This window comes from Alosa sapidissima, chromosome 3, assembly GCF_018492685.1.
Source record: "Alosa sapidissima isolate fAloSap1 chromosome 3, fAloSap1.pri, whole genome shotgun sequence".
Taxonomy (NCBI): domain Eukaryota; kingdom Metazoa; phylum Chordata; class Actinopteri; order Clupeiformes; family Clupeidae; genus Alosa; species Alosa sapidissima.
This window is the reverse complement of record NC_055959.1, coordinates 9,105,592-9,129,263: the sequence shown is the minus strand read 5'-3', so window position 1 is coordinate 9,129,263 and position 23,672 is coordinate 9,105,592. Positions and strand designations below refer to the sequence as shown.

At 38.8% G+C, this 23,672-nt stretch overlaps 3 protein-coding genes across 3 annotated transcripts; 2 read left to right on the top strand and 1 right to left on the bottom strand.

Moving 5' to 3' along the window:
* Positions 1 to 10,503: 10,503 nt before the first annotated feature.
* On the bottom strand, positions 10,504 to 11,632 carry bud31 (BUD31 homolog). The gene is made up of 4 exons (XM_042085012.1): positions 11,433 to 11,632; positions 11,165 to 11,287; positions 10,896 to 11,062; positions 10,504 to 10,804 (listed from the first exon to the last, which is right to left on the bottom strand). The coding sequence occupies exons 1-4, from the start codon at positions 11,524 to 11,526 to the stop codon at positions 10,754 to 10,756; spliced, it is 435 nt and encodes a 144-aa protein (XP_041940946.1). The 5' UTR covers positions 11,527 to 11,632; the 3' UTR covers positions 10,504 to 10,753.
* A 428-nt stretch (positions 11,633 to 12,060) lies between these two features.
* On the top strand, positions 12,061 to 15,075 carry pdap1b (pdgfa associated protein 1b). Its single transcript, XM_042085010.1, has 6 exons — positions 12,061 to 12,218; positions 12,582 to 12,673; positions 12,758 to 12,850; positions 12,938 to 13,056; positions 13,184 to 13,335; positions 14,566 to 15,075. Exons 1-6 carry the CDS (start codon positions 12,206 to 12,208, stop codon positions 14,619 to 14,621), a joined length of 525 nt encoding a protein of 174 aa, XP_041940944.1. The 5' UTR covers positions 12,061 to 12,205; the 3' UTR covers positions 14,622 to 15,075.
* A 927-nt stretch (positions 15,076 to 16,002) lies between these two features.
* shmt1 (serine hydroxymethyltransferase 1 (soluble)) lies at positions 16,003 to 23,626 on the top strand. Its single transcript, XM_042085002.1, has 12 exons — positions 16,003 to 16,153; positions 16,924 to 17,029; positions 17,228 to 17,373; positions 17,596 to 17,711; positions 17,810 to 17,970; positions 18,065 to 18,146; positions 18,522 to 18,734; positions 19,566 to 19,682; positions 19,821 to 19,943; positions 22,424 to 22,540; positions 22,725 to 22,835; positions 23,111 to 23,626. Exons 2-12 carry the CDS (start codon positions 16,937 to 16,939, stop codon positions 23,281 to 23,283), a joined length of 1,452 nt encoding a protein of 483 aa, XP_041940936.1. The 5' UTR covers positions 16,003 to 16,153; positions 16,924 to 16,936; the 3' UTR covers positions 23,284 to 23,626.
* The last annotated feature ends 46 nt before the right edge of the window (positions 23,627 to 23,672 follow it).

The window sequence follows — 23,672 nt, the reverse complement described above, 5'->3', positions numbered from 1 at the left end:
TCTTTTAGGCCCACACTGTCGACTTTAAGGCAGTGCTGCCACTGCCGACTTCAAGGCACCTAACCCTAACCTTAACCCTTACCATGACCCTTGACTAACGCTATCAGCGCTGCCTTGAAGTCGATGATGGGGGCCCAAAAGACCATAGATCCTGATGGTCTTTTGTCAACTGACATGAACGTTGCAGTGTCTGGATAAGAACATGCTCCTAACTTTTAAATTAATCATATTTATTTTTTTCTGTCAACCTGGACCCTAAATGACATGGATACAATCACAAATGCTCGACTGAATATTTACTGGGCATAGAGGAAAACTTCAGCATAGGTATTTCCATTTAAGGCAAGCATCGCTCAAGATGACTGGCCGACTTTCAGCAATCAACTGAAACGTGGGACAGTCCTGCTATCTTTAGACGGTCGGAACACTTGACCTTTTATCTTCATATGTTAAGATGCTGCATCATGTTTGTGTGTCTGAATATTGCTAAAAAGGAGAACATGGTGAGAGTTGTGCAAATGAACCTTCTAACAGTCAGTTGGGTTCTCACAGGTCCTTAAAAGTCGTAACAATTTATGAAGGGGGGGAAATTAAGGCCTTGAAAATGTTTGAAAATAGACATAAAATAGACATATAGTGTAGGTAATTAAAAGTGTTTCAATTCCTATGTTCTGTTTGAGAAGACAAGAAAACTGCTTTGTCAGCCATCACTGAAACATAGCACAATTGTTAAGCGTTGACACATTCAAGCCTCTCTCTTTTTAAAATGTTGTCTCTGAGTTTCTGTAAAGCTATAAAGTTATTGTAAACAATTTGTAACGAATAATCTTGATAAACCATGTCTTAATCTGTTGGGTCTTTGAATTTGAGGGAATTGGACCTTGGAAATCCTTGAAAAGTCATTGAAAAATAATTCAGTGGAAATGCATGGATTCCAGTTGCTGCTACTGGAAGAAACTGGAATCCATGCATTTCCACTGAATTATTTTTGGAATCTGATCCCTTATCATAGCTGTTCATTCTTACTCGTTGCTCGACTTATCGTGACTAAATTCAAGATGGCTGCAAACGTTAAACTTTGTGAAGATACTGTCTGTATAAATCGTCTTGTAAGTAAACTACCAGTGCTTTTTCAAAGTTCTCAATGTCTCGTTTTAAATGTCAGGGCCCTCGGAAGTCTACCAATGAAGTGTGGAGATACATTGAGCCTCGTAAATGGGTGTAAAACAGTGATTTATTTGCATGGCTAGCCCGATGCCGAAGCACCACTACTGAAAACGTTGTTGGTAGCATCGGCTAACTAGCGCCAGATTTTGGAGTGCAGGGGACAAGTCGAGATGGGCTATGAGACATACGTTCACACTCGGTATCATGTTTAGATACACTTTAGGTCAATATCACACCGGAATTCTCCTTTAACCCCTTCAGACCCCAATTATGTTCCAAGGTGGTGAAAAATATAATAATGATTTTTTTCCTTAATGCAACCATAAATGAGAATCAATAAAACATTTTTTTTTATAAAAACCTTTTAATTGTTATTTTTTTTGTCCATTTCAATGGACATCGGGTCCAAACAGTTGTTAAAATAGCAACATCATATGACAACACCATACCTATTTTTTGTCTTATAATTCACGTTGACATCACATGGAACATGAACTTGAACAGTTCAAATGATGTTTTTTTGTAAGGAGTTTTAAAATATAACATCATAGATTTTTTTTTGCAGGTCAAAAAAGTAATATGCTGGATTGTGTCCACACAATAGACCTGTGGTGCTAGTGCTAAATGTTTAGCAGTTTTCGATACACACACTGTTTGCATTGTTTTTTGCAATTTGTTGTTTTCACACAGTCTTGTGAACTGAACTGTTTAATTACATGTTCCAATACGGAAAACACTGGAGGTATGCTTGCAACATATTTGTTTGCTCACTTTACTAAATTGTGCGCTCGTTTTACTAAATTGTGATCTCATTTTACAAAATTTTTGCTCAATTTAGTAAACCCTGTGCTTGTTTTACTAAACAGTGCATTTATTTTACTACATTGTGGGCTAATTTGCTAAATTCCACTCTCATTTCACTACATCACATTGTAAAATGAGTGCACAATTTAGTAAAATAAGCGTACTATTTACTAAAATGAGTGCACTTTTTAGTAAAATGAGAGCACAATTTAGCAAAATGAGAACAAGAGCACAATACACACATTGTGTGCACAATGTAGTATAACAAGTGCACAATTTAGTAAAGCAAGCTTTAGTAAAATGATTTTTAGCAATGATTTAGTAAAATGAATGTATGTTTTCTCAATACATAGAAAATCTTGCAATGACACACCCCAGGAGATGTCATTGCAAGATTGTTTTTAATATATATAGATAATATACACTGTTTTTACTGAATTATGCACTCATTTTACTTAAATTGCCACTCCAAATGCACACTCTGAAACTTTTAACCGTTCGTAAATTCGGAGCATGGGTCGGATTATTCGTTTATTCAGTGTCACAATCTCGGAGCTTTCAGTGCGTACTCTGGGCACTCCAGCTGAAGGCATGACATCACACAGTAGGCTGAGAGTGTGTTATACCAGAGAGGGTTGAAGCTAGCCTAGAAATCAAGACACACCCTAGCGGCAGCAAATAATGTGGATCTGGCTCGTCAGGCTAGGTTGAAGCAGCCTAAGGTTGAAGTGGACCTAAACACTGTTTCACAAGTGCTGTAGTGGTGTCCATATTGTAGGCCTAAACCAAACTATTTGTAACCCAAAAAAATTCACAGAGATTTAGACTGCTTGTCTTTTTCGAACTTCAGAGCGCTATTCTCAGTGTCAGATTGAATTTACAAACGCACCGTAAATTTTGCGCTCGTTTTACTACATAGTGTGCTCGTTTTACTAAATCTTCCACACTTTTTTGCACAAAAAATAGCACAATTTTGCTAAATGCTCAGAAAATGTAGCTGTATGTCCATGATTTAGTAAAATGAGGATACTATTTAGTAAACCGGGCACACAATTTACTAAATTCGTGCACAGAATCTAGTAAAATGAGAGGACGATTTAATACAAACGACCACACATTTTAGTGAAATGAGTGCACATTCATCCAAAATAGCTGAAATAAATAAAATATATATTTAGAATTATAGCTTGGGTCTTGAGGATGTCAGAACCTTGCCTGGTGACAATAATTAAATGAGTGTTGGCTAACATCTCCCAACACCTGGTGTCCATTGGGATGGACATTAAACTTTGAAAAAATCCTGTACTACACTGTTATGAAATATATTCAAACTAACTTCAGATATTATCACCTGCAATGGTTAGAATTATACAGAGTGCAAATTGGTTAGGCTATCATAAACATAAATTCATATTGATGAGGGAAAAAAGATGCTTACTCCTGTTCCTATCTAGCTTCAGAGCCATGCTTGTGTTGTTTGATGTCTGAAGTGCTCTCAGATCAAGTTACAGGTCATAACTGCATACTGATTGGGTCATCAGGATCCAATCAGTAGCAAAGCATAATTAAAATGGTGAAACCACATATTTTCATTGGTTTAGACCCAAAAATATATCATGTGGGTCATTCCACGTCAGTTCAACCAGGGCCCACGCACTTAGGTCTCAAAGTCAGTTTTATAGGGGGAGGGGGTGTCGATTTTGCTTTGCCTCTTTTTTTTGTCAAAGTTTACAATACAAGCCCACAGCGCAAGAACTAAACCATGTAGGAGGCTCAAATTGTGCATGCTGGTACATAAATAGGAATAGTATGTAGCAAAATCGTCACGTTTGGTCTGTATAATCCTGCATGGTCATAGCTGTCCCTCAAAGTTGATACAAATTTTATTGGAGTTTTTGGCTGGCTCTGTTTAAGCCTTCAGAAGACATATTTTTACTCAACATAGGCTCTTGATTTATTTTTCTTACTGAGATAAGTAGAAACACTCTCACAAAAAACAATGAACAGAAAATAAATCCCTTCAGGGTCTGAACAGCAAACCTCACAAGTCTGAAAAATCATTTTGGTTATCATTTTCAGAGCACCCAAACACCTTGTGGGAATATACAAAGATTTTTTAAATAGGTTTTTCTTTATTCTCCATGATCCCTTCTTTTTGAAAACACCAATTTGACTTGTCTTATGCAAATCTTTCTTTTTTATTTTCCACCCTGAACATGGGCAAAATGCCCCATTGACATCAATATGTTTTATATAGAGTCACCACACTGCCACCTGTGGTTGTATAGAGTAACCTGTGGTAGATAGCTACAGCTACAGCAATAGAATAATATTTAAGTTACAATGCAGAGGAGACAACTAGAAATCACCATTGCATCTGTCAGTACTAGTACTGGAGGATATGAGTGCCTACATATTAGTTAAAGTATGGTAGGAGGAGGAGAAGTGGTAGAAAAGGGAGGTATGAGGAGGGAGAGAGAAAAGTGGAGAGGAAGGATGAGAGGGAAGAGTGTGGTTTGAAGATAGAAAGGGATGATTAAAATAATTTAATAACTTGGGAAATTGTTTTTTAATATCATGAGCAAGATTCTAAGATCCAAGTCAGCGCAATGCTCCTGCACACAAGTCACTTTTCTCTTTGCCTGTCATTGTTGGGATTGTTGTTATAGTTCCATCATGTGATCTGATGCATTTTTTGTTGGTAGGACGATATCTGTCTAAAATAATTGAAAATTAATAAAACTTTCTGAGAAGAGACAAGAGTGTGTCCGAGTTTATAACTTATTTATATTTGCAAATTGCATACTATATTTTCAGTTTCAGTATAGCTTCTGGGTGCACTCATCTGGGATTATATAAACCCATGACTTTGATATTAGATTAGATTAGAATCATTCATTGTCATTGTACAGAGGGACAATTAAATGCAGTTTGCATATTGCAAATGGAGAACCAGAAGTGCAAAAAAGCCATAGAGAATAGTGCAGTGTAGACAGTATACAATTAAGAAAGTGGTATGGTATATTACAGTATATTAAATATAAATATGTGCAAAGTATTAGCAGTAGCCTTATAAGAGCAGAATAGATGTAGATATGCAGTAGCAGTAATATAACATTATAAGAGTAGTAAAAATAATATTTACAGTGTATTAACATAATATACAAAAAACAGAATATGGATATTCAGTTTGACTGTATAGATATGTAGCCTACAGTATGTGCAGTGTAGTAACAGTAACATTAAAAGAGTAGTAAAAAATAAGTAATAAATGTGCAGTATGAACAGTATAAGGAGCAGTAGAATATAGCTAGTGTAACTATGTACATTTTATAAAAATAGAATATCGTGGATGAATTGTCGGGGGGGGGGGGGGGGGGGGCTGTTGAGGGGCATTTTCTACAACATTTTCACATCTCATTTTCTACTGTATTGTCTATGGAGGTCCATGGTAATATGCTAATTAGTGGTCTTAAAACTCAGAATTCAGCTTGGTAAAACAATATTCTGAATCAGCACCCCAAAGATAAGAAGGATGGTTTACTGACTTTTCCTCAAATTTGCCGTCAGAAGTTCTCTTCTGTGAAGCTTTCTCTAATGGCAGCACTAGGTTACAAGTCATCAGGTTGTAATGCATATTTTTAAAATATAGGCCTTTTATAAATTTCTGATGGATTTGGCGGACAACTTAGCCTGCTGCGTCCATTAAATCAGTCGAATGTACACCTCTGCGGCCATTATCCCTTTTTTGTAGAGGCCTATTGCTTAAGTGTAGCTTTTATTACCATATTTTTAATGTATTGTTTGCAGGTCTTTCTCTGGCTACTACAAGGGCAAGAAAAGTTTTTTCCCTCGGGGCAGGGGCGGTTCTAGGGGCGGGGCCACAGGGGCCCCATCTGAAATCTCATTGGCCCCTGACTGGCCCCTGTACCATCAATCATCGATAAGTATCAAACTTGTTGAGAACGACGATCAGAGATGCAATTCCATTCCCAAACAACCGGTGGCAGTAATGCACCTATGAAGCTTGAAAGCTAAAGCACACAGTGAACTGTAAAGGAAAGAATACATTAGGCCATTAGGCTAACCAGAATGTCTCTGCTAATGTGAAGAAACGATACATTTGGCTAATGGAAGTATCAGCTAACGTGAAGAACCGATACATTTGGCTAGTATAAGTAACATATAAGTATATATACTCATTTGATCCAGTGAGGGAAATTTAGTCTCTGCATTTATCCCAATCCGTGAATTAGTGAAACACACACACTCAGCACACAGTGAACATACAGTGAGGTGAAGCACACACTAATCCCGGCGCAGTGAGCTGCCTGCAACAACAGCGGCGCTCGGGGAGCAGTGATTGGTTAGGTGCCTTGCTCAAGGGAAAGTATCAGCTAACGTGAAGAACCGATGGCAGCGTTTCATCTTCTACAGAAGTTTCTTGGTGAGTCACAAACCTATATGTTGGTTATCATTACAGTATGTGAAAGGGACGTTTATTTGTTGCTGTCACAATATGTTAAGTTTGTCAATTAAATTACGAAGCAGCAGCAAGCTGCTAACGTTAACTTAAGTCAGTGAACTGTTAACAGTAACTTAAAATTTAGTTGAGGTTTGATTGTTATTCATTGTTAGTATGCTGATAGATTTTATGTATGGAAAGGTAATGTATGAAGTGTTTGAAATGGTGTTATATGAAATGCAGAGAAATGGACATCCTTTTTGTTTGGGGTCCGAAATTAATAATAGGCTATTAACGTTACATGCGCTAGTGCGCCTTACCAAATGTAAATAACGTTCGATTTTTTTTGCTTGAGGAAAAAGTTTGGCAGCTGCTAACATGAACACGAGAATACATGCCTAATAGCTATCGCTACGTTTTTGTAGAGTTAATGTGAGCTATCATTGCATAGTTATTAACCACTATTCTGAGTTTATTTGATTCATGGGCTTCGCATGATTTCTGTCTCAAAGTGTTAGGACAAGGAGAGTTTCATAGAGATAAATTGGTTACATTTTCTACTCTATTCACTCAAGCTTAATATGATTTGTAAAGAAATAATAACTTGTTTTACAGTTGCCTGAATACAAGCATGGATTTTGTGACACACATTTGTGTTTCACCTACAGACTGGGATGGCGCAGCAGCTGGTGACTTCAACCCACAGGCTTCAGAACCACCATGCAGTCACCAAGCATAGCTGCTCCTAATGGTATGGTGCTATTTCCTATTGCCACTACATTGAGCATATTTTGTCATTAATTTTAGAAACGCCAGGTTGACAGTGGGTTATGAAAGTTAATAACAATTAAGTTACTCAAACTTGTTTCATTTTCTTCTCTCCAGACATTTCCCATTCTAGAGCAGATGTACATGTGCAACCTCTCCTAAAGGTATTCCGCAAGATGCAGCACGGAAATAGGAAGAGGCCACTCAATGACTTCTGATACAAAGACTTCAAATGGTAGGAATATTACATCTTCAGTGTTTTGCTACCCCTTCTGTATTTTTTTCACTTTCAAATGACCCATCGTCAGTCTTCAAATCAGAATCAGGCTTTTCTAACTGGAAGAAAGACTGTGGCTTCAAAGACCATTCCAAATCAGAATAATTTTCAAATAATTATTGAACAATTGTGTAAATATGATGTAGTTGTTGCTCACATGCGTGTGTGTGTGTGTGTGTGTGTGTTTTAATGTACGCAAACTGGCAGTGAAAGGGGTTTCTCTTATCAACAAAAGGGGAAAGAGTTAAAGTAAAACTTGTCCAATTGAACGAAAAATGTGTGTATGATAATGTATGATTTCTGTTTAAAATATCAATGTATTTCCACTGAAGTGTCTATTATATTTTAGTTTTATATTGTGTTTTCAATGCACATTATAAATAAAGGGAAAATTGTTTTGTATTGGCTTTTTTGTTTTTTAGCATTTAGCATTCAAGTATTTGAACAAGGTAAGACTGGTGAAATGTATGCACCTTACTGCTGTGGTGTAGTCTAGATAGCTGTAGTGGGTATACTGTGATCAACCCCAAATATTAATACCTATCCTTTTCTATTTTAAGTGGGTATACTGAGATGGTGATGCTTTTTAAGTGGGTATGCGTATAGTCAAAGTCCTTTTAGGCAAGTCCCTCCACTCGGCGGCCATATACCAACGTTTTATGGGCACTCATCGGGCAGTCTTTGGGTCAAACTGCGCGTGCGCAAGGCTTCACGACACCAATCTTGCTCCAGCGGCGAGATCACAACACATGATTGGCACGATGTCTTCACAACACACCAAATGATTGGCTCAATGTATTCACATCACACCACATGATTGGCTCAATGTATTCACATGTCGACGTTTTGCCGAGGAAGGGGTGGGATATGTGTAGACAACGGCCATATTGGCGTGACAAACTAGCCCCATGCATTTCTATGGAGTATTTTTTGAGTGCCGTGTCTCCACATTAGAAAGTCTCTGGTATAGTCCTGCATCACGTAGACTACATGCCTCTGCCTTACTGAACAAGGGATTTTCTGTGTATGGATGTTGACCGGTTCTTGGCCCCTCAGTGTATGATGTGGCCCCTTTGTGGCCCCTGTCTCAGAAAAATCCTAGAACCGCCACTGCCTCGGGGACCCATGCCAGCAGAAAAAACGAAACATTTCAAACCTTTTGACATAGCCTTTTTCCTAATGCCAGCAAAAGTGGAATTTACACCAACGATGGATGAAGAATTGGAGTTTATGCAAGCTGGCATGGGCAAAAGAACAGTAACTGTCCATTCCGATTTAACACATGATCAGGTATAATGCATGCTAAAACAAGTGCATTGTCTTATTTTTAATCTAAATCAAGAAACGTAATACTTGATTTTCTTTAATGACAACATGAGTAAACTTGAAGACTGATGGCTTCTCCTCAAGGCTGCAGGTATCATCAGCAGTCTACATTGTTGCAGATGTCATTATAAAAAATATATACTGCTCAAAAATATTAAGGGAACACTTAATCATACACTGGATCGGTACTCTGACACTGTTTGGTTCTGAGCACAAGTAAAACTTTTGAGGCAGGTGTTTTATTTTGCAAGAACTGTCAGACATTATGTGAATGTAGTTTGAGAATTGAGAAAAGGGTGGAAGGTTTAAAAAATGTGTTTTAACAATTGGGGAAAACTGTAAGTGTGAGCAGTATATATAAGCAATGGAACATCATTCCCTATATGTATCAGCACAATTATTTTGCAACAGGTGGGAATGGGAGGAGGAGGACCACTGCCATCCCAGAGGCCGATGGCTACAAAGGGGAAATCCTGAGAAGTGTGTCAGGTGGGGGTAAGCTTATCTACATAGTCCCTCTAAACAGGATGAGTTGGATGTCACACATGCCCCTGAGTTTTCAAACAATGCAAAGGCTACCTGCAAGATCTGTAGGACTGAGATGCCTCTTCAGATGCTGGCTTTACACAGCCAAGACTGTGGCCTGTCTGTATCTGAGATAGAGGTTAGTTATTTTTGTTATAGTAGGGAATTGTATTTTTGACATTTTACATTTTATTTGTGCAACATTTTTACCTTTCTACCTGTTGATCCCAATTAATTTTACATATAGAAAGAGGATGTGGTGTTTGTTGAAAAAAAAACAGATGCCACAACTACCTTTGACAACTGTAGCCCACAGGTAGCCTGTTTAAACAAGATTATCAATCAAATTAATGTTATAGCTACAGTATGTCCCAAAGTGTCTTGAGCACAAAACTCTTAATTCCTGTCTGTACATATACAAATGAGGTCAGGTGCCCAATATGCTGCAATACCTTTCCAGCTGCATATCTAAAGGTACATGCCAGCGATTGTGGCCGAAGGTATTGAAGGTATTTAAATATTTTGAGGTGTCTTGTTAACCTTTTAATTTTGCTTTTTTTAGTCATTTATCAAACCTGTTTTGATTTCATAGTTTGGAAGAATTAAATTCAGTGTCATTCAGTCCGACAGGAGGGGTCATTGAAAAGTTAGTATTTATTTATTTTTCTATTTTGGTGAAGGGGGGGGGGGGGGGGGTAGTGGTGGTATTATTTGCCTATTAATCTGTATTTCCTCTTTAGTCTTGACGACATTATCCAAACAATAGCAGTAATTAACATGGACAAATCCTTTGAGCTGTGTCAAACGATGTTTGATGCAGTAGCCTATTCAACATCCTAGAGTTTCCACTATTTTCAGCAATTACCTTAGAGTAATCATTCTCTCATTACGAATAGCTCTATTATAATTAGTATTTTTTTCTTTTAGAATGGCACGGTGAACCTGTAACTTAGTTTTCCTCCATGTTCATGTTCCATCTCAGCTTTTCTACAGCATCTTTTTAGGTCATGGATATGCTATGTTTGCTACAGGGCCTTTTTTTTTTTAAAGTCTTTAAGGGTGCCACTCTGTCAAGCAGGACACCTAGTTCACTATTGAAAGCCTCTGCCATTTGGAATGTCTTCCAGCCTAATGATGTCCCACTAGTGCACAAATCAAAACAAAAGGATAATACAGCAAAAAGAGTTTTATTTCAAATGACAATACACAGTGGCATGGGAAATAATATGTAATAAAGTATGATAACAACTTATCACGAAAATTAAATTTATATATATAAAAAAAAACATCCACGACCTCTCATGATATACACTACAGACGTATAATCTGGAATGGAAATCCAAGTATGGGCAGGGATCTTTTAAAAACATACAGATCAAAGTTGAATGAGCCCTGATGTCCCATTGAAGGCATCTTGCGTTTCATCCAGAGCAGCCTCTGCATCCACAATGTGTACATTCGATGATGCGTCCCTGAAAGAGAATAGAAACACAAACTGACACAACTACTCTGCCCAAAAGTTGCAATGACCTAAAATCACAAACAGGTTTAAAACACGCTTACCACTTCGAGTTTGCTTTTGGGAACTCTGCAAATACAGTTGGTTCCGAAGTTGGTGTCCCGTGTCTGAATACATCTCAAACAGCACAGGTTTTCATAACCTTGTTTCTTCCATTTTGCGATGAGGTTTTTGTCCGCATAGCCCTCCTTTATGCAATAATCGTACAGCTCTAGGACAATATTAAGAATAATTACACATGTTTCTAAGAAATATGCGCGATATAACGTTACGTTACGTACGTTGAATGTACTTGATAGAAAGTATAACTTACCTCTACTGATAGCCTTTCTTTTATAAAACAGGTCAAAAATGTACCGACTGCGCTGGTGGTGCAATCTGAATATTGGCCAGAGGGATTCAACTTTACGTTTGCCTTCATGAGGTTCTGTTTCAGCTGCAAATGAAAACAGTAATATAAATCGACAATGCTCAATATAACCAGTTAGCTTGCTAGCTATTGATTTCGAAATTAGCCTACCCACTGTTTACTTGTTGGCTAACCGAGAACGCATCGTTACTCACACGTTAAGTCGTCTTACCTTCTCTCATTTTTTGATCGAGCTCATCCAAAGTGGGTTCAATTAACTCCCAACCGTCTGGAGGAGGCTTTCTGCTCCTCTTCACTTTTGGCATTATTGTAATTTTATTCTAAAAAGCACTTCAATTTGCAAGAGTGTTCAGTCTGCTACAGGCACAGACAGTAAAAGATAGGCTACTACAGGGCCTTCTCCTGCGTCACATCAGATTTGCGTCAAATATTTTGGGACCTTTCTCTCCTAGTGTCTCAGAAAATACGTCACAGTATTTCAAGAAGTAAATTCTGAAAATACACATGTCAAATATACAATATAATTTGATATGTAGTGTATATTTTGATATATATATTTTTTTTAAATAACCATCACTTATTTTTTGTCAGGATTTATTTAACATCTCTTTCTTCTGGCACTGGTATATTGCATCAGTTTAGACGTCTTTTTGAGTGCCTGAATAAAACCATACGTTTTAAACAATTTATATGCCCTTTTCTGAAGTAATTTTCCACGTGTATTTCAATATCTGGATTTAACTTAAAAATACAAAGACAGAACTAAGATATTGTAAACGTATGGTTGTAGTGTGCCATTATTTTCGCAAGGAGAACAGATAGGTAGCTTCACTCAATGATCATGCTCTCATCGGAGTGTAGTACTACTGTCTATGGTAGTGACCAGATTGCGATTAGCTTGCAACATACTATTTTGAGCGTTTTGGAAGGTGTTTTTCGTTGACGTGTTTCATAAAAACGGTTGTCAAAGTATAGTAGTTCATAATGCCGAAAGGAGGTAAGGGAGGAAATGTTATATTTGCACATAACGTTACTGTTACAGTGTTTTATCCATTTTTATAACATAGGTGGCTACCTCGAGCATAACAAACTGCTTATGTGGACAGCATAAGTAGTGGCCCAGTTCTTGTCATATAAAAAATATTTATGTATTTTAGTATTGGATTGCTTTTATTTAATACCTTTCTTAAGATATCTGATTAATTTAATGTAGACCTTACTATACGTTTGTTAGTGTGTCAGGATGTTGTCAGGCTCATGATAGCCTCACCAGATGTCATGTCACCAACTGCATCTGTTTTTAAGCCATTTCAGTTGGTAAAGATATCCTTTTGATGGGTCTTAAATAATGTTATTTCAGGAAAGAAAGGTGGCCATAAAGGTCGTATGAGGACGTACACAAGTCCTGAGGAGATTGATGCTCAGATGAAAGCAGAAAAAGAACGAAAGAAGGTTGAAATTTATATATGATAAATATGTCAGTGATAAATGTATATTTGATATGTAGCCTACACTAATACTTATCCCAATGTGTAGCGAGAAGAAGAAGAAGGGGCATCAAATGATAACTTGGCAGAGGAGAAGCTCCAGGGGTCTGGCTCTGATGACAGTGAAGATGAAGGTAGTCAGGTTAGTTGGGCTACATTTTCATAAGCAATTTTGTTTTGTTTTGAGTTTGATAGCTGTTGTTAACCTTCTAATAATTTCTGATTGTAGAAAAAAAGGGGGTTAGAGGGTTTAATAGAAATCGAGAACCCCAATCGTGTGGCACAGAAAACGAAGAAGGTGACTGACATAGAGCTTGAAGGGCCACGACAGCTTTCAAGAAGAGAGAGGTAACCTAACAGTGTCCATGGCAGGACTTATTAAATACAGTCATTGTCATGTTTTAATGTCGAAGACAGATTATTGTTGTGCTAATGTCATGATACTTACTGAAATTTCCTTCTTCATTGTTTTTAGGGAAGAAATAGAGAAGCAGCAAGCCAAAGAGAGGTATATGAAAATGCATTTAGCGGGAAAGACGGATCAAGCAAAAGCAGATCTTGCTCGGCTTGCGATCATTCGGAAACAGCGGGAGGAAGCTGCACGGAAAAAAGAGGAGGAGAAGAAAGGTGAGTCTCATAGGTACAATAGGCAGCTTTCAAAAGACACATCACTGGCATGGTGTGAGTGACAAGTGACGCTCCAAGCAACCCAGACTGTCTGTAGTGTCTGCAGTTTTCCCGAGAATATACATTCACTGATTATCAAAGACATTTCAAAGTAAAGTAACTAGTGCTTAATCGAAAACTCCATGTCTTTTATATCTTAGGGGTTTAGTTACAGAGGTGTATGTGTTAAATAACTTGGGACAGTTAAAAATGAAGTTTACAGGATCTTTATGGCCTATACATTAATGAATAAAAAATAAATAGCAACTTGTGCACCAAAAACAGCTCCTGCCTATAATTTCTTGTGCTTGACATTTTGTGCATTTTTTTCCTTTTTGCATTGACTCCAACAAATAGTGTTTGGGGTGTGTGTCCTTAGTTTAGTTTTCTATGCATTAAGCATGTCATAGTCGTCAATAGCATGTGCTCTGGCTACTAATGTGTGTCAGGATGTATATATAATACAAAATGTGCATCATTTTCCGTTTATTATTTTAAAGACTCATCAAAACACATAATGGACATGTTAAAAGAGTTGATTTTTGCTGGAATGTGTCACAATACATACCACAAACAAAATAAGCAGTAAACACCATTTTTAAGTATTTTTGGTGTTAGATGTGGGCAGTGTTAGATGTGGCAGTGTAGTTGATATTTCAGAATAACGAATCAGATTAGCCCATTGTTGTCATTTCTGAGGCTACATCTATGGTGTTAATCTTGTCAGTTTATGCCATGTCCAATGAACAAGCAGCATACAAGCATCTCTTAAATTGAAGAAGTCTACAAAGGTTTCACTCAATTCAGTCAGTGAATAACTATTGTAGAAGTCTGACCTTAAGATTTTGCTGAAGTGCTTGATAAAAGTCTTTAGCAACCTTTGCTATGCTTGATAGACTGTTGCAATAACAGTGCAGCGGTGGTTGAAACACTCCACAAACACAAGGAAAACCAAGCAAAATATATTTGTATAACTAATAATCAGCTAGGTGGGAGACATGTCCTTTTACAACCCATTGATTTGATTCCTACACTTGCCATTCACTAGGCTATTTTGATGTGGTGTGAAAAAGATGACATCACATGCAAAACATCTATAGTCTCGTTTACAGATACATTCTGCTGGTTTTCCTCTTCAGTTATAGTATTCAGTTATAAATAAAATGCCTTTCTTCTCCATTTTTCTTGTAGCCAAAGAAGCAGCAGCTGCAGCAGCAAGAGGAATGAATTCTTTATCCCTAAAATAATGATAAATGAACAGACCAATGGTCATGCACTTATGGACTGATGCTGAATCTGCATTACCTGATCTTAACTATTTTTAAAGAAAAGCAAGGATATCCACTGTAGTATATGAATGTAAAATATTGAAAGATAATGGAAAGAAAAGAACCAAAAGCGTTTGTTACAGACATCTACCTTTCAGTTACTACACTTTTACTATGGTTGCTAACATGATACATCTATATACCCTGTTTCATTGAAACACAACATAAATATTACAGCTTTTGGTGTATTTGAACCAGAAGCCACTTTGCCTGTATACCAGATTAATCTAATTACTACTTATATTGAGGAAATCATGGTGGAATTTATTGTTGACGCCCTATGGAATGTTGAACGCTTAAGAACTATGTTGGCTATGTCAATGGTACAAATATTGAAGTGATTGGGGTAAATAAATGTTGCTCAGAGTTTTAATGAGTTTGTGATTCCATGACATCTGTTCATAAAGTAAATGAACAGTTGCTAAAGGTTTTTACGATCAGAGACATTTTGTTTGGTCTTAATCGGTAGATAGCTGGGGCAAGATTTTTTGCACTTTTTGCAATGGTTCCTTGATTGAACAACTGTGTGCAACTATAGCCATGTTCACATTACCAGGCTAAAGTGACTCAAATCAGATGTTTTCCCCTTGTGACAGACTGTGTGACTGTACCAAATCTAATCTTTTCCAATCAGATTTGAGTCACTTGTAGGCATTTCCTGTAGGTTTTCATGATGACAACTCTGTAATCATTTCTCTGTATTCATTGTAATTCATCTCTGTTATAGACAAACTCAGAAGTCTTTTCTAGAAAAGGTATTTCTTATTTCCTAGAAGTACAGTGTAACATCACTCAAGGGAGCTTGTTTGTGCACTTGGGGCAAACCCAATTAGCAGGGTCAAAGTTTGAATTATAGGCCTAGTTGTTTGGAATGCAGCATTATTGTTGCTGGTGACACGTATGACTCCTGTCCTGTCCAAACATAATGTGAGTGTGTGGCCTTTTGGAAGATAGGTTCTGTTTAGAGTTAAATGCAGGTCACTCTACTTCACATGCGAACTGTCTATATGGGCAAATTGGAACTAAGAAAAAAAGTCAAAAGAATGAGGGTTCTAATGTGAATAGCTATGTGCAAGAGGCATTTGGGATAGTTTTTTCTTGTTGGTGGTGGAATTTGTCAGATTTGCTATCCTCGCAGCATCAATGTACCTGCTTATTAAAAAGCTAGTGAGCCCAGTATATCCACCTAAAGTAACTGAATGAAAAATTGATAAGAAAATGAAACCTGTATTTACATCGATTTCCATCAAGTATTGTGGAAAAGTCTATAAGAAAGCAACCTAGCCTACGTTGTGTCGCTCCGAACTCACATCTGACATCGAAGTGCAAGTGACATCTTCTGAACACGCCTTCGTATGTCATGATTGGTCCACGGTTTTCGCGGATTTGATAGAATTCGGCAGACAGACCAAGTTATTGTAGTCGTCGTCTGCCGCGGGAACTGCAGGAAGGTAAGGGACGTTCTGGATCACTTGATACGAATTATCTCTTTCTTCAATGGTCTAGTTCCCCGTGGTAAAGACGTATGCGCGTTGTAGCGTTAGATATTTTGTAAAACCTCAGAATGACATAGGCTAATATGCTATCTACGTTGCTAGGATGGTGACATTTGTTGTAACGTACAACAAACATTAGATGAATTAACGTTAATGCAACCCGTATTGTCTGTGTCCACATCACATTTACATTAGCCTACTCTAGTTTAATGGTAAGGCTATCCGTTCACAGAGTTCCATCATATCGCATGGTGTCCACTAGTTAGTAACTTTTATGAACAACCTAGGAAGAACTTTCGCGGGAAAGTGTTAACCGACGTGAATTCGAAGTGATCGAAAAATAAAAATGTAAGCGTAGATCTACCATTTTGTTGTGCTCACTTTTTAATGGATATCACGAGAGGTCTGCCGCCCTGGCCAGCTGCAGTTTGGTTGCATCATGCATGGTGAATGTTAAAATAGGTTCACTTGATCTTTGTGCACATGTGGGACTGCGCTGTCGCCTGACCAAGTTTGGCTGGGAAGTTAAATCACCATACTACTTTGTAAACATTTCCAAGGACAAATGTTAACGATTAACGCATTAAAGCCTTGTTTTAGCTCAGAATGGAATCTTACTTCATGGGTCAACCATTGAATTGTTATATAAATCCGCGAATGCAGTTTCTAGATATTTGATTGTTTGTTCCCTGACGAAATGTTCTTATCTCAATGTGGAAATTCAGCACACCAGCAATCATGGATTATGCAAACGGTCACCCAGTTGACAATGACACGTGGGAGTCTCACAACAAAATGATGCTGGAACCGCTATGTACCAATGATCCTGAGGTTAGGCTTTTATGAATGTCATGTGTAGTCATTTCTAGATTAAGAAATGTAGGTTACATTGGATGAATGATTATTATTCTATACAAAATATATAATTTGGTTTTGTACCTTAAATGTTTCTCTCAGCAATGACTATAAAGTCTAGTCCAACTTGATCTATTCTAAAATGTTCTGTTTCTGTGATAATCATTGCTGAAGGTGTTTGAAATCATCAAGAATGAAAAAAGAAGGCAGACGAATGGGCTGGAACTCATCGCCTCAGAGAATTTCACCAGTCGGGCTGTTTTGGAAGCTTTGGGCTCTTGCATGAACAACAAATACTCAGAGGGTTACCCTGGCCAAAGGTGATACTTTGTGTCCTGTGCAGTGCACAGACACACCATGGCCTCATAATCTTTAACTCTTAAAAAATGAAGCAACCCATTGAAATTCTACCAAGGCCATTCTGTAAATGCATTGAGAGGCTTGGTCTGATAACATCATTCTATTACAATTCTTTATATGATGTTGGCCTAGTTTGTGTCATGATTGTGCAATACTGATCCACCCAAGTAAATATTTTTCAGGTATTATGGAGGCACCGAGCATGTTGATGAGCTGGAATTGTTGTGTCAGAAGAGGGCTTTGGAAGTCTACGGCCTTGACTCCGATAAATGGGGGGTCAATGTTCAGCCATACTCAGGTATGCTACCACAGGTGATTTGGAATGGCCAAGGCAACTTGAACTTAGATAAACATTAAGGAGGTAACATGTTTGTCCCACTTTTGTTTGTGAATTAGGGTCGCCGGCAAACTTTGCTGTATACACAGCCTTAGTAGAACCCCATGGCAGAATTATGGGCCTTGACCTTCCAGACGGAGGTCACCTCACACATGGCTTCATGACTGACAAAAAGAAAATTTCAGCAACCTCCATATTCTTTGAATCTATGCCATACAAGGTGAGTGTGATGTACAGGAATTCTGTGTGCATGACTGAGTTGGAGCATAACTTTTTACAAAATGATTAACTTTTTTTAACGCTGTTTACTTCAGGTCAACCCGGATACTGGTTACATCGACTATGATCGCCTGCAGGAAAATGCCCGCCTTTTTCATCCAAAAATGATCATTGCAGGTACTTTTAAACTTTTATGTTGTTCTTAGTTTTTTTGTGCTTTTGCTACATTGTACACACACATCTAACTTGTAATCAGATAATTAAAGAATTGTTCAAATAGTGAGGTGAAGTGAAAAATTACACACCTTTATTAGGAGTTACACCTCTAATTCATTTGTTTGCTCTGCTTACAGTGACAATAAGGTCTTTCTGTCTGTTAGTCAGTAAGAATAAAGATTATGTTGATGGTATATGTTGATGATGTACCTCACCAGAGTGACCAGACTCTATCGTTTACCAACTTTGAGATGGGGAATTATGTATGTTTAATAGTATCTGTTGTTATGATGGTATATCTGAATATGTCATATCCCTATGCTCTACATCCTACAGGCACAAGCTGTTACTCACGCAACCTAGATTATGCGCGCATGCGGAAGATAGCGGATGAGAACGGAGCGTATCTACTGGCGGACATGGCCCACATCAGTGGCCTGGTTGCAGCCGGAGTGGTGCCCTCTCCCTTTGAGCACTGCGACATTGTGACCACAACCACACACAAGACTCTCCGAGGCTGCAGATCGGGAGTCATCTTCTACAGGAGGGGTCAGTACTGCTGAAGAATGCTCCTCACTGTTGAATGCTCCTCACTGTTTATGGAAATGTTGTGCAGAGAGAGTGCAAAGAGGCCCATTTCAGTGCATGGAGTGGACCTTGGAGGTACTTTGGATTGGGCTATCCATTTATTGCAGGGAAATTTTGACCGCTTAAATTAAGGGTCTCCAAAAGCTACCTTACAAACTACCAGTAGCCTTCCAACTGTTTGAATAGCTTCCCAAACGTTTAAAAGAAACATGTACATAAATCTAAAATCATTTGGTTAACCTTTTTAGATTTCAATCCCCTCAAATTCAAATACCTGCCTTCATCAAACACAAATTCATTGTCTGTGTCTAAGTGTCCATTACATGAATTGTGCTGCTGACTAGTAGTTAGTCTTTTCCTGAAAGTTGGTTAGGTAACTACACTTCATGATAGAAGTTGGATTCAGACGTATTTGTAAACACTGATTAGGTCAAAAAGCTTGAGTCAATAGGGTCATTTTTGTGTTATTGTGTTATTCAGTGCAGTTTGGTCCTTAATCAGTTACCTAATCGAACCAGGGTTCACAGGCTGTTTGAGGTCTTTCACAATCACACCCCCCACCCTGTGGTCCTGATCTGGCAGGGATACTAGCCAGGCCCTGATACATGTCCAAGTAACATGAGTCATCATGTAAAGCAGCTATTCAAATACAATCAGTTTGTCTTATCAGCAGTCGAATTGTCTGCACAGTCACAAGTGTTTGGTGTGAGTTTTCATACCACTAAGGTCACATAAGGTCATATAATTCTGTGTCACTAAGGGGGCTCAATGGGTCAAATGATTTGATTTCAGGGGTACGCAGTGTCGACCCAAAGAGTGGCAAGGAGACCATGTACAACCTGGAGAGCCCGATCAACCAGGCTGTATTTCCAGGGCTGCAAGGGGGTCCCCACAACCACGCCATTGCAGGTTTGAAATCTCCCAGTCACACATGAAAGAAATGAAAGATCCACCAGACCCCTGGTGATAAGCTGTGGCCATTTTGAATGTTTGTGTTTGCGTGGTACTTGGTGGGCCTGTTTTGATGTGTTTTTGATGGTTCCTCAGGAGTTGCGGTGGCACTGAAACAGGCCCTAACCCCAGAGTTCAAGGTCTACCAGAGACAGGTGCTGTTAAACTGCAGAGCTCTGGCATCCACACTGATGAATAAGGGCTATAAGATTGTGACAGGTGAGCACAGTGTTTGCCCTTGGATAGAGGTTTCTTCTCACATGATTCTGTACTAATGTCATATTATGGAACCTTTTTTTTACAAAGTCAAAGTCTGCTTTATTGTCAATTTCTTCACATGTCAAGATATACAAAGAGATCGAAATTACGTTTCCCACTATCCCACGGTGGAGACAAGACATATTTTACCAAATAAGAAGGCACATACAATGAAGAAAATAAGAGCAGCAAAATTTGAGTTGAAAATGTGCAATTGTGCATACAGTAGACAGTCAATATAATAGTGCAAAAGTCAGGCCAATAAATGGCTGAGGTAGTTCTGTTTGACCTAAGTATGCAAGTGGCATAGTGGTGCAAGTTATGTAAGAGCAGCAGAAGTGTGTTCAGAGTGTTTTCAGGACAACAGGACAACAACAACAAGTTGCAAGTGGAGTAGTGCAAGGCAGCCATTGTGGGTCCAAAGTCCAGGATGTTATGTAGCTGAGGGGGGAGAGAGTTCAGCATCCTAACAGCCTGGTGTATGAAGCTGTTGGTGAGTCTGGTGGTGCGGGAGCGCAGGCTTCTGTACCTCTTCCCAGAGGGCAGTTGATCAAACAAATTGTGAGCGGGGTGACTTGCATCACTCACAATTGTGGTCACCTTGCGGGTGAGGTGGGAGGTGTAAATGTCCTTCAGGGAGGGGAGTGAAGCACCAATAATCCTTCCAGCTGTGTTCACTATGCGCTGCAGGGCTTTCCTGTTGTATTCAGTGCAGCTTCCGCCCCACACAGCGATACAGCTGGAGAGGATGCTCTCAATGGTGCCTCGGTAGAATGTGGTCATGATGGCTGGTGGAGCACTTGCTCGCCTGAGTTTCCGCAGGAAGTACCTTACAGTACAGTGTTGCCTTTCTACGTAAAGATAATTTCAGTACATTTATTCTTCTGGAAATTGGGGAATAAGTTGAATATATATATTCAAGCTATTCTCATATTGGCCTGTTGTCATTTACCAGTGTTGAGCCAGTCTTACACACTCATGAGGCCAAATGTGCCTATGATTCAGAAGATTATTTTAGTTCTGTCTACAACCTCTCCACGCCATGAATTTAGAAAATGCCGGTAATCCAGTTAACTTTTGAATGATTCCCACCCTTAAGCTAAAGTTCATCATCGTATCCAGACAGTATATTAATGCATCAAGATTCATTGTGTGAACTGTTGTGTAATTGTCACACTTCTTATGGCCACATGGGGGCAGTAATCAGTAACAGACATGCAGTAGGAAGTGCTCACAGCTCATCGGGGAATCGTTGGTGCATTCAGAGCCCTTATTAGACATTCTCTGGTGCATTGCTGAGAAGCACAATGCCTAGTCACATGTCTGTCGATTTGAAAGCATTGGTGTGCTGCATATTAACTCATCGAGTGCCACCCATGCGTTGAGTGCCAAAAACGTAATATTACGTTTTTAGCTTTTTTTTATTTTTTATTACGAAACTAGACACTCTAACATACCTTATATGTGATTTTGGGAACTCTGTGATGAATGGAAATGAAATATATGACGATCGAAAACTCATGAACACGCACAATCTGGACATTTGATCATAACTCGGTTGAATCAGTGATTCATGCACGTCAGGTCAAAACCAGGCCATTTTCGTGGGTCTATCACTAGGTGGCAGTCTCGCCAGGTCTCGCTGATCACTTCCCGGAAAGTTTACAGGCAACACTTCATATTTCATGAAAGATGTTATATCTCCATTTCTAGAAAAAAAAAACCCAGCGATTTTAATGAAAACTAGCCACGGTTTAGCTTGGGATTTCTCAGGAACAGAGGCGTGTAGAAATACACGGTTTGCACCCACTGAGAGCTTGAAGTCTCACCTTTTTAAACGAGCCATTGTATGTGTATATCTATAACACAGAATATGCTGTGGCTGTACAAAAATCATCAACAATGGTCTAGATTGCTGGCACTCTAGGACAAAGCTTCCGAAAACAGCTTTGCATTCAATGAGTTAACTACAGGGTTCCCACGGGTCATGTCATGTCAGACATGGAATGTCAGGGTATTTTATCATTTTGGGGACAAAGTCATGGAATATCAGGGAATTTTGTTGTAGCAGTTTAAAATTTACTTTCCAAAATACATTAATAAATATGTAAAAAAAATTAAAAGATTCTTGAATGCTACACGACTGTTCTGAAATCTTTGGTCGGTATATTGTACCCTTCATTATGTAGTAGGTCATGGAAATTCACTTTTGTCAGGGAAAAGTAATTGAATTTTACATTTCACTTAAAGTGGGAACCCTGTAACTTGGTGGAAAGGTCTAAAACTTGTTTTCGACAATCATTTGAAAACGCTGGACGCAGTGCTTTGTGTTTGTCACACTTAACTAAATAAATCCGTCATCTCTCCCAGCCGAACTGGCTTGTTAACTAATGTTAATCCTTTGAAATATTGCAGGCACTCATTTCATTCTTTGCTTCTAGGTGGCTCTGACAATCACCTTATCTTGCTTGACCTTCGACCCAAGGGCAGTGATGGAGGGAGGGCAGAGAAGGTCCTGGAGGCGTGTGCTATTGCCTGCAACAAAAATACGTGCCCAGGTGACAACTCAGTGCAGTGAATATTTTACCAAAAAAGACTAAAATGGATAAAGGTGTATAACTGCATCAAAAATAACTAGCATCAGTTTTTCCTAGCTGTCATGTCAGTGATATGATGCATTGTTTTTGCGATCTCGCCCTGCGGTGTTTCTGACTTCACCTGTTTTGTTTGGTTTTAATGAAGGAGACAAAAGTGCCCTGCGGCCCAGCGGCCTGCGCTTCGGCTCACCGGCCCTCACCTCCCGGGGGCTCGTGGAGGAGGACTTCTGTCAAGTTGCCGAGTTCATCCACAGAGGTAGGCTCTTTACGGGAGGCTATTAAACATTGATGAGGGAGAGGAACTCTGAGCGATGAGCAGGAAGACCCCCCTCCAGTGTCATCATGCTAATGTAACATTTACAAACAGATGGATGGGACTTAGTTGTTTATTTAATCCCTCCTCCCTCACAGGCATTGAGCTCACTATTATTTAATTCCTCCTCCCTCACAGGCATTGAGCTCACTATTATTTAATTCCTCCTCCCTCACAGGCATTGAGCTCACTATTATTTAATTCCTCCTCCCTCACAGGCATTGAGCTCACCATTGAGATCCAGACCAGCATGAACCCCAAGGCCACTCTGAAAGAGTTCAAGGAGACACTGGCCCAAAGTGAGAAGTTCCAAATGAAAGTGAAAGAGATAAAGGAAGAGGTTGAGGCTTTTGGTGGCAAGTTCCCCATGCCTGGACTTCCACAGTTGTAAAAGTGCTCTTGTTCGGTCATTTCTGACTTGTAAATGCTATGACCAAGGGAGAAAACATTTCATATGACATTGATATAAGGCAATAATGGGTTCTGTTCCTCTGTCCTTTAATCAGGGGTTGGATGACAATACATTTGAATACATAATTCATACATTTGAATTGTTAGGAGTCTATTCATTTTCCCCAGTGTTTGTGTACATTGCATAGAAAGCAAGGCGCATGGCAACAAACAGGCCTGCTGATTCTGAGGTTCAAAATATTTGCAGTGCTCTGACTATATGTTTCTGCTAAAATCCTGCATTTAATTAACCAAATTAAATTTACACCGACCTTAATTTCAAATTGTGTCAAGTTCCATTTGTATTGCATGTTGCCTTCCTCATTTCAT

What these genes read in the sequence shown, in the direction of transcription:
- bud31 (XM_042085012.1), bottom strand. Translation starts at nt 11,526, where the DNA reads ATGCCAAAAGTGAAGAGGAGCAGAAAGCCTCCTCCAGACGGTTGGGAG. An exon ending in CGATCAAAAAATGAGAGAAG is followed by an intron (nt 11,288 to 11,432) that starts GTAAGACGACTT and finishes TTTCATTTGCAG; the next exon opens with CTGAAACAGAACCTCATGAA. An exon ending in CCAAAAGCAAACTCGAAGTG is followed by an intron (nt 10,805 to 10,895) that starts GTAAGCGTGTTT and finishes ATTCTCTTTCAG; the next exon opens with GGACGCATCATCGAATGTAC.
- pdap1b (XM_042085010.1), top strand. An exon ending in CAGAAAAAGAACGAAAGAAG is followed by an intron (nt 12,674 to 12,757) that starts GTTGAAATTTAT and finishes CCCAATGTGTAG; the next exon opens with CGAGAAGAAGAAGAAGGGGC. An exon ending in CAGCTTTCAAGAAGAGAGAG is followed by an intron (nt 13,057 to 13,183) that starts GTAACCTAACAG and finishes CATTGTTTTTAG; the next exon opens with GGAAGAAATAGAGAAGCAGC.
- shmt1 (XM_042085002.1), top strand. Translation starts at nt 16,937, where the DNA reads ATGGATTATGCAAACGGTCACCCAGTTGACAATGACACGTGGGAGTCT. An exon ending in GAGGGTTACCCTGGCCAAAG is followed by an intron (nt 17,374 to 17,595) that starts GTGATACTTTGT and finishes AATATTTTTCAG; the next exon opens with GTATTATGGAGGCACCGAGC. An exon ending in CAATGTTCAGCCATACTCAG is followed by an intron (nt 17,712 to 17,809) that starts GTATGCTACCAC and finishes TTTGTGAATTAG; the next exon opens with GGTCGCCGGCAAACTTTGCT.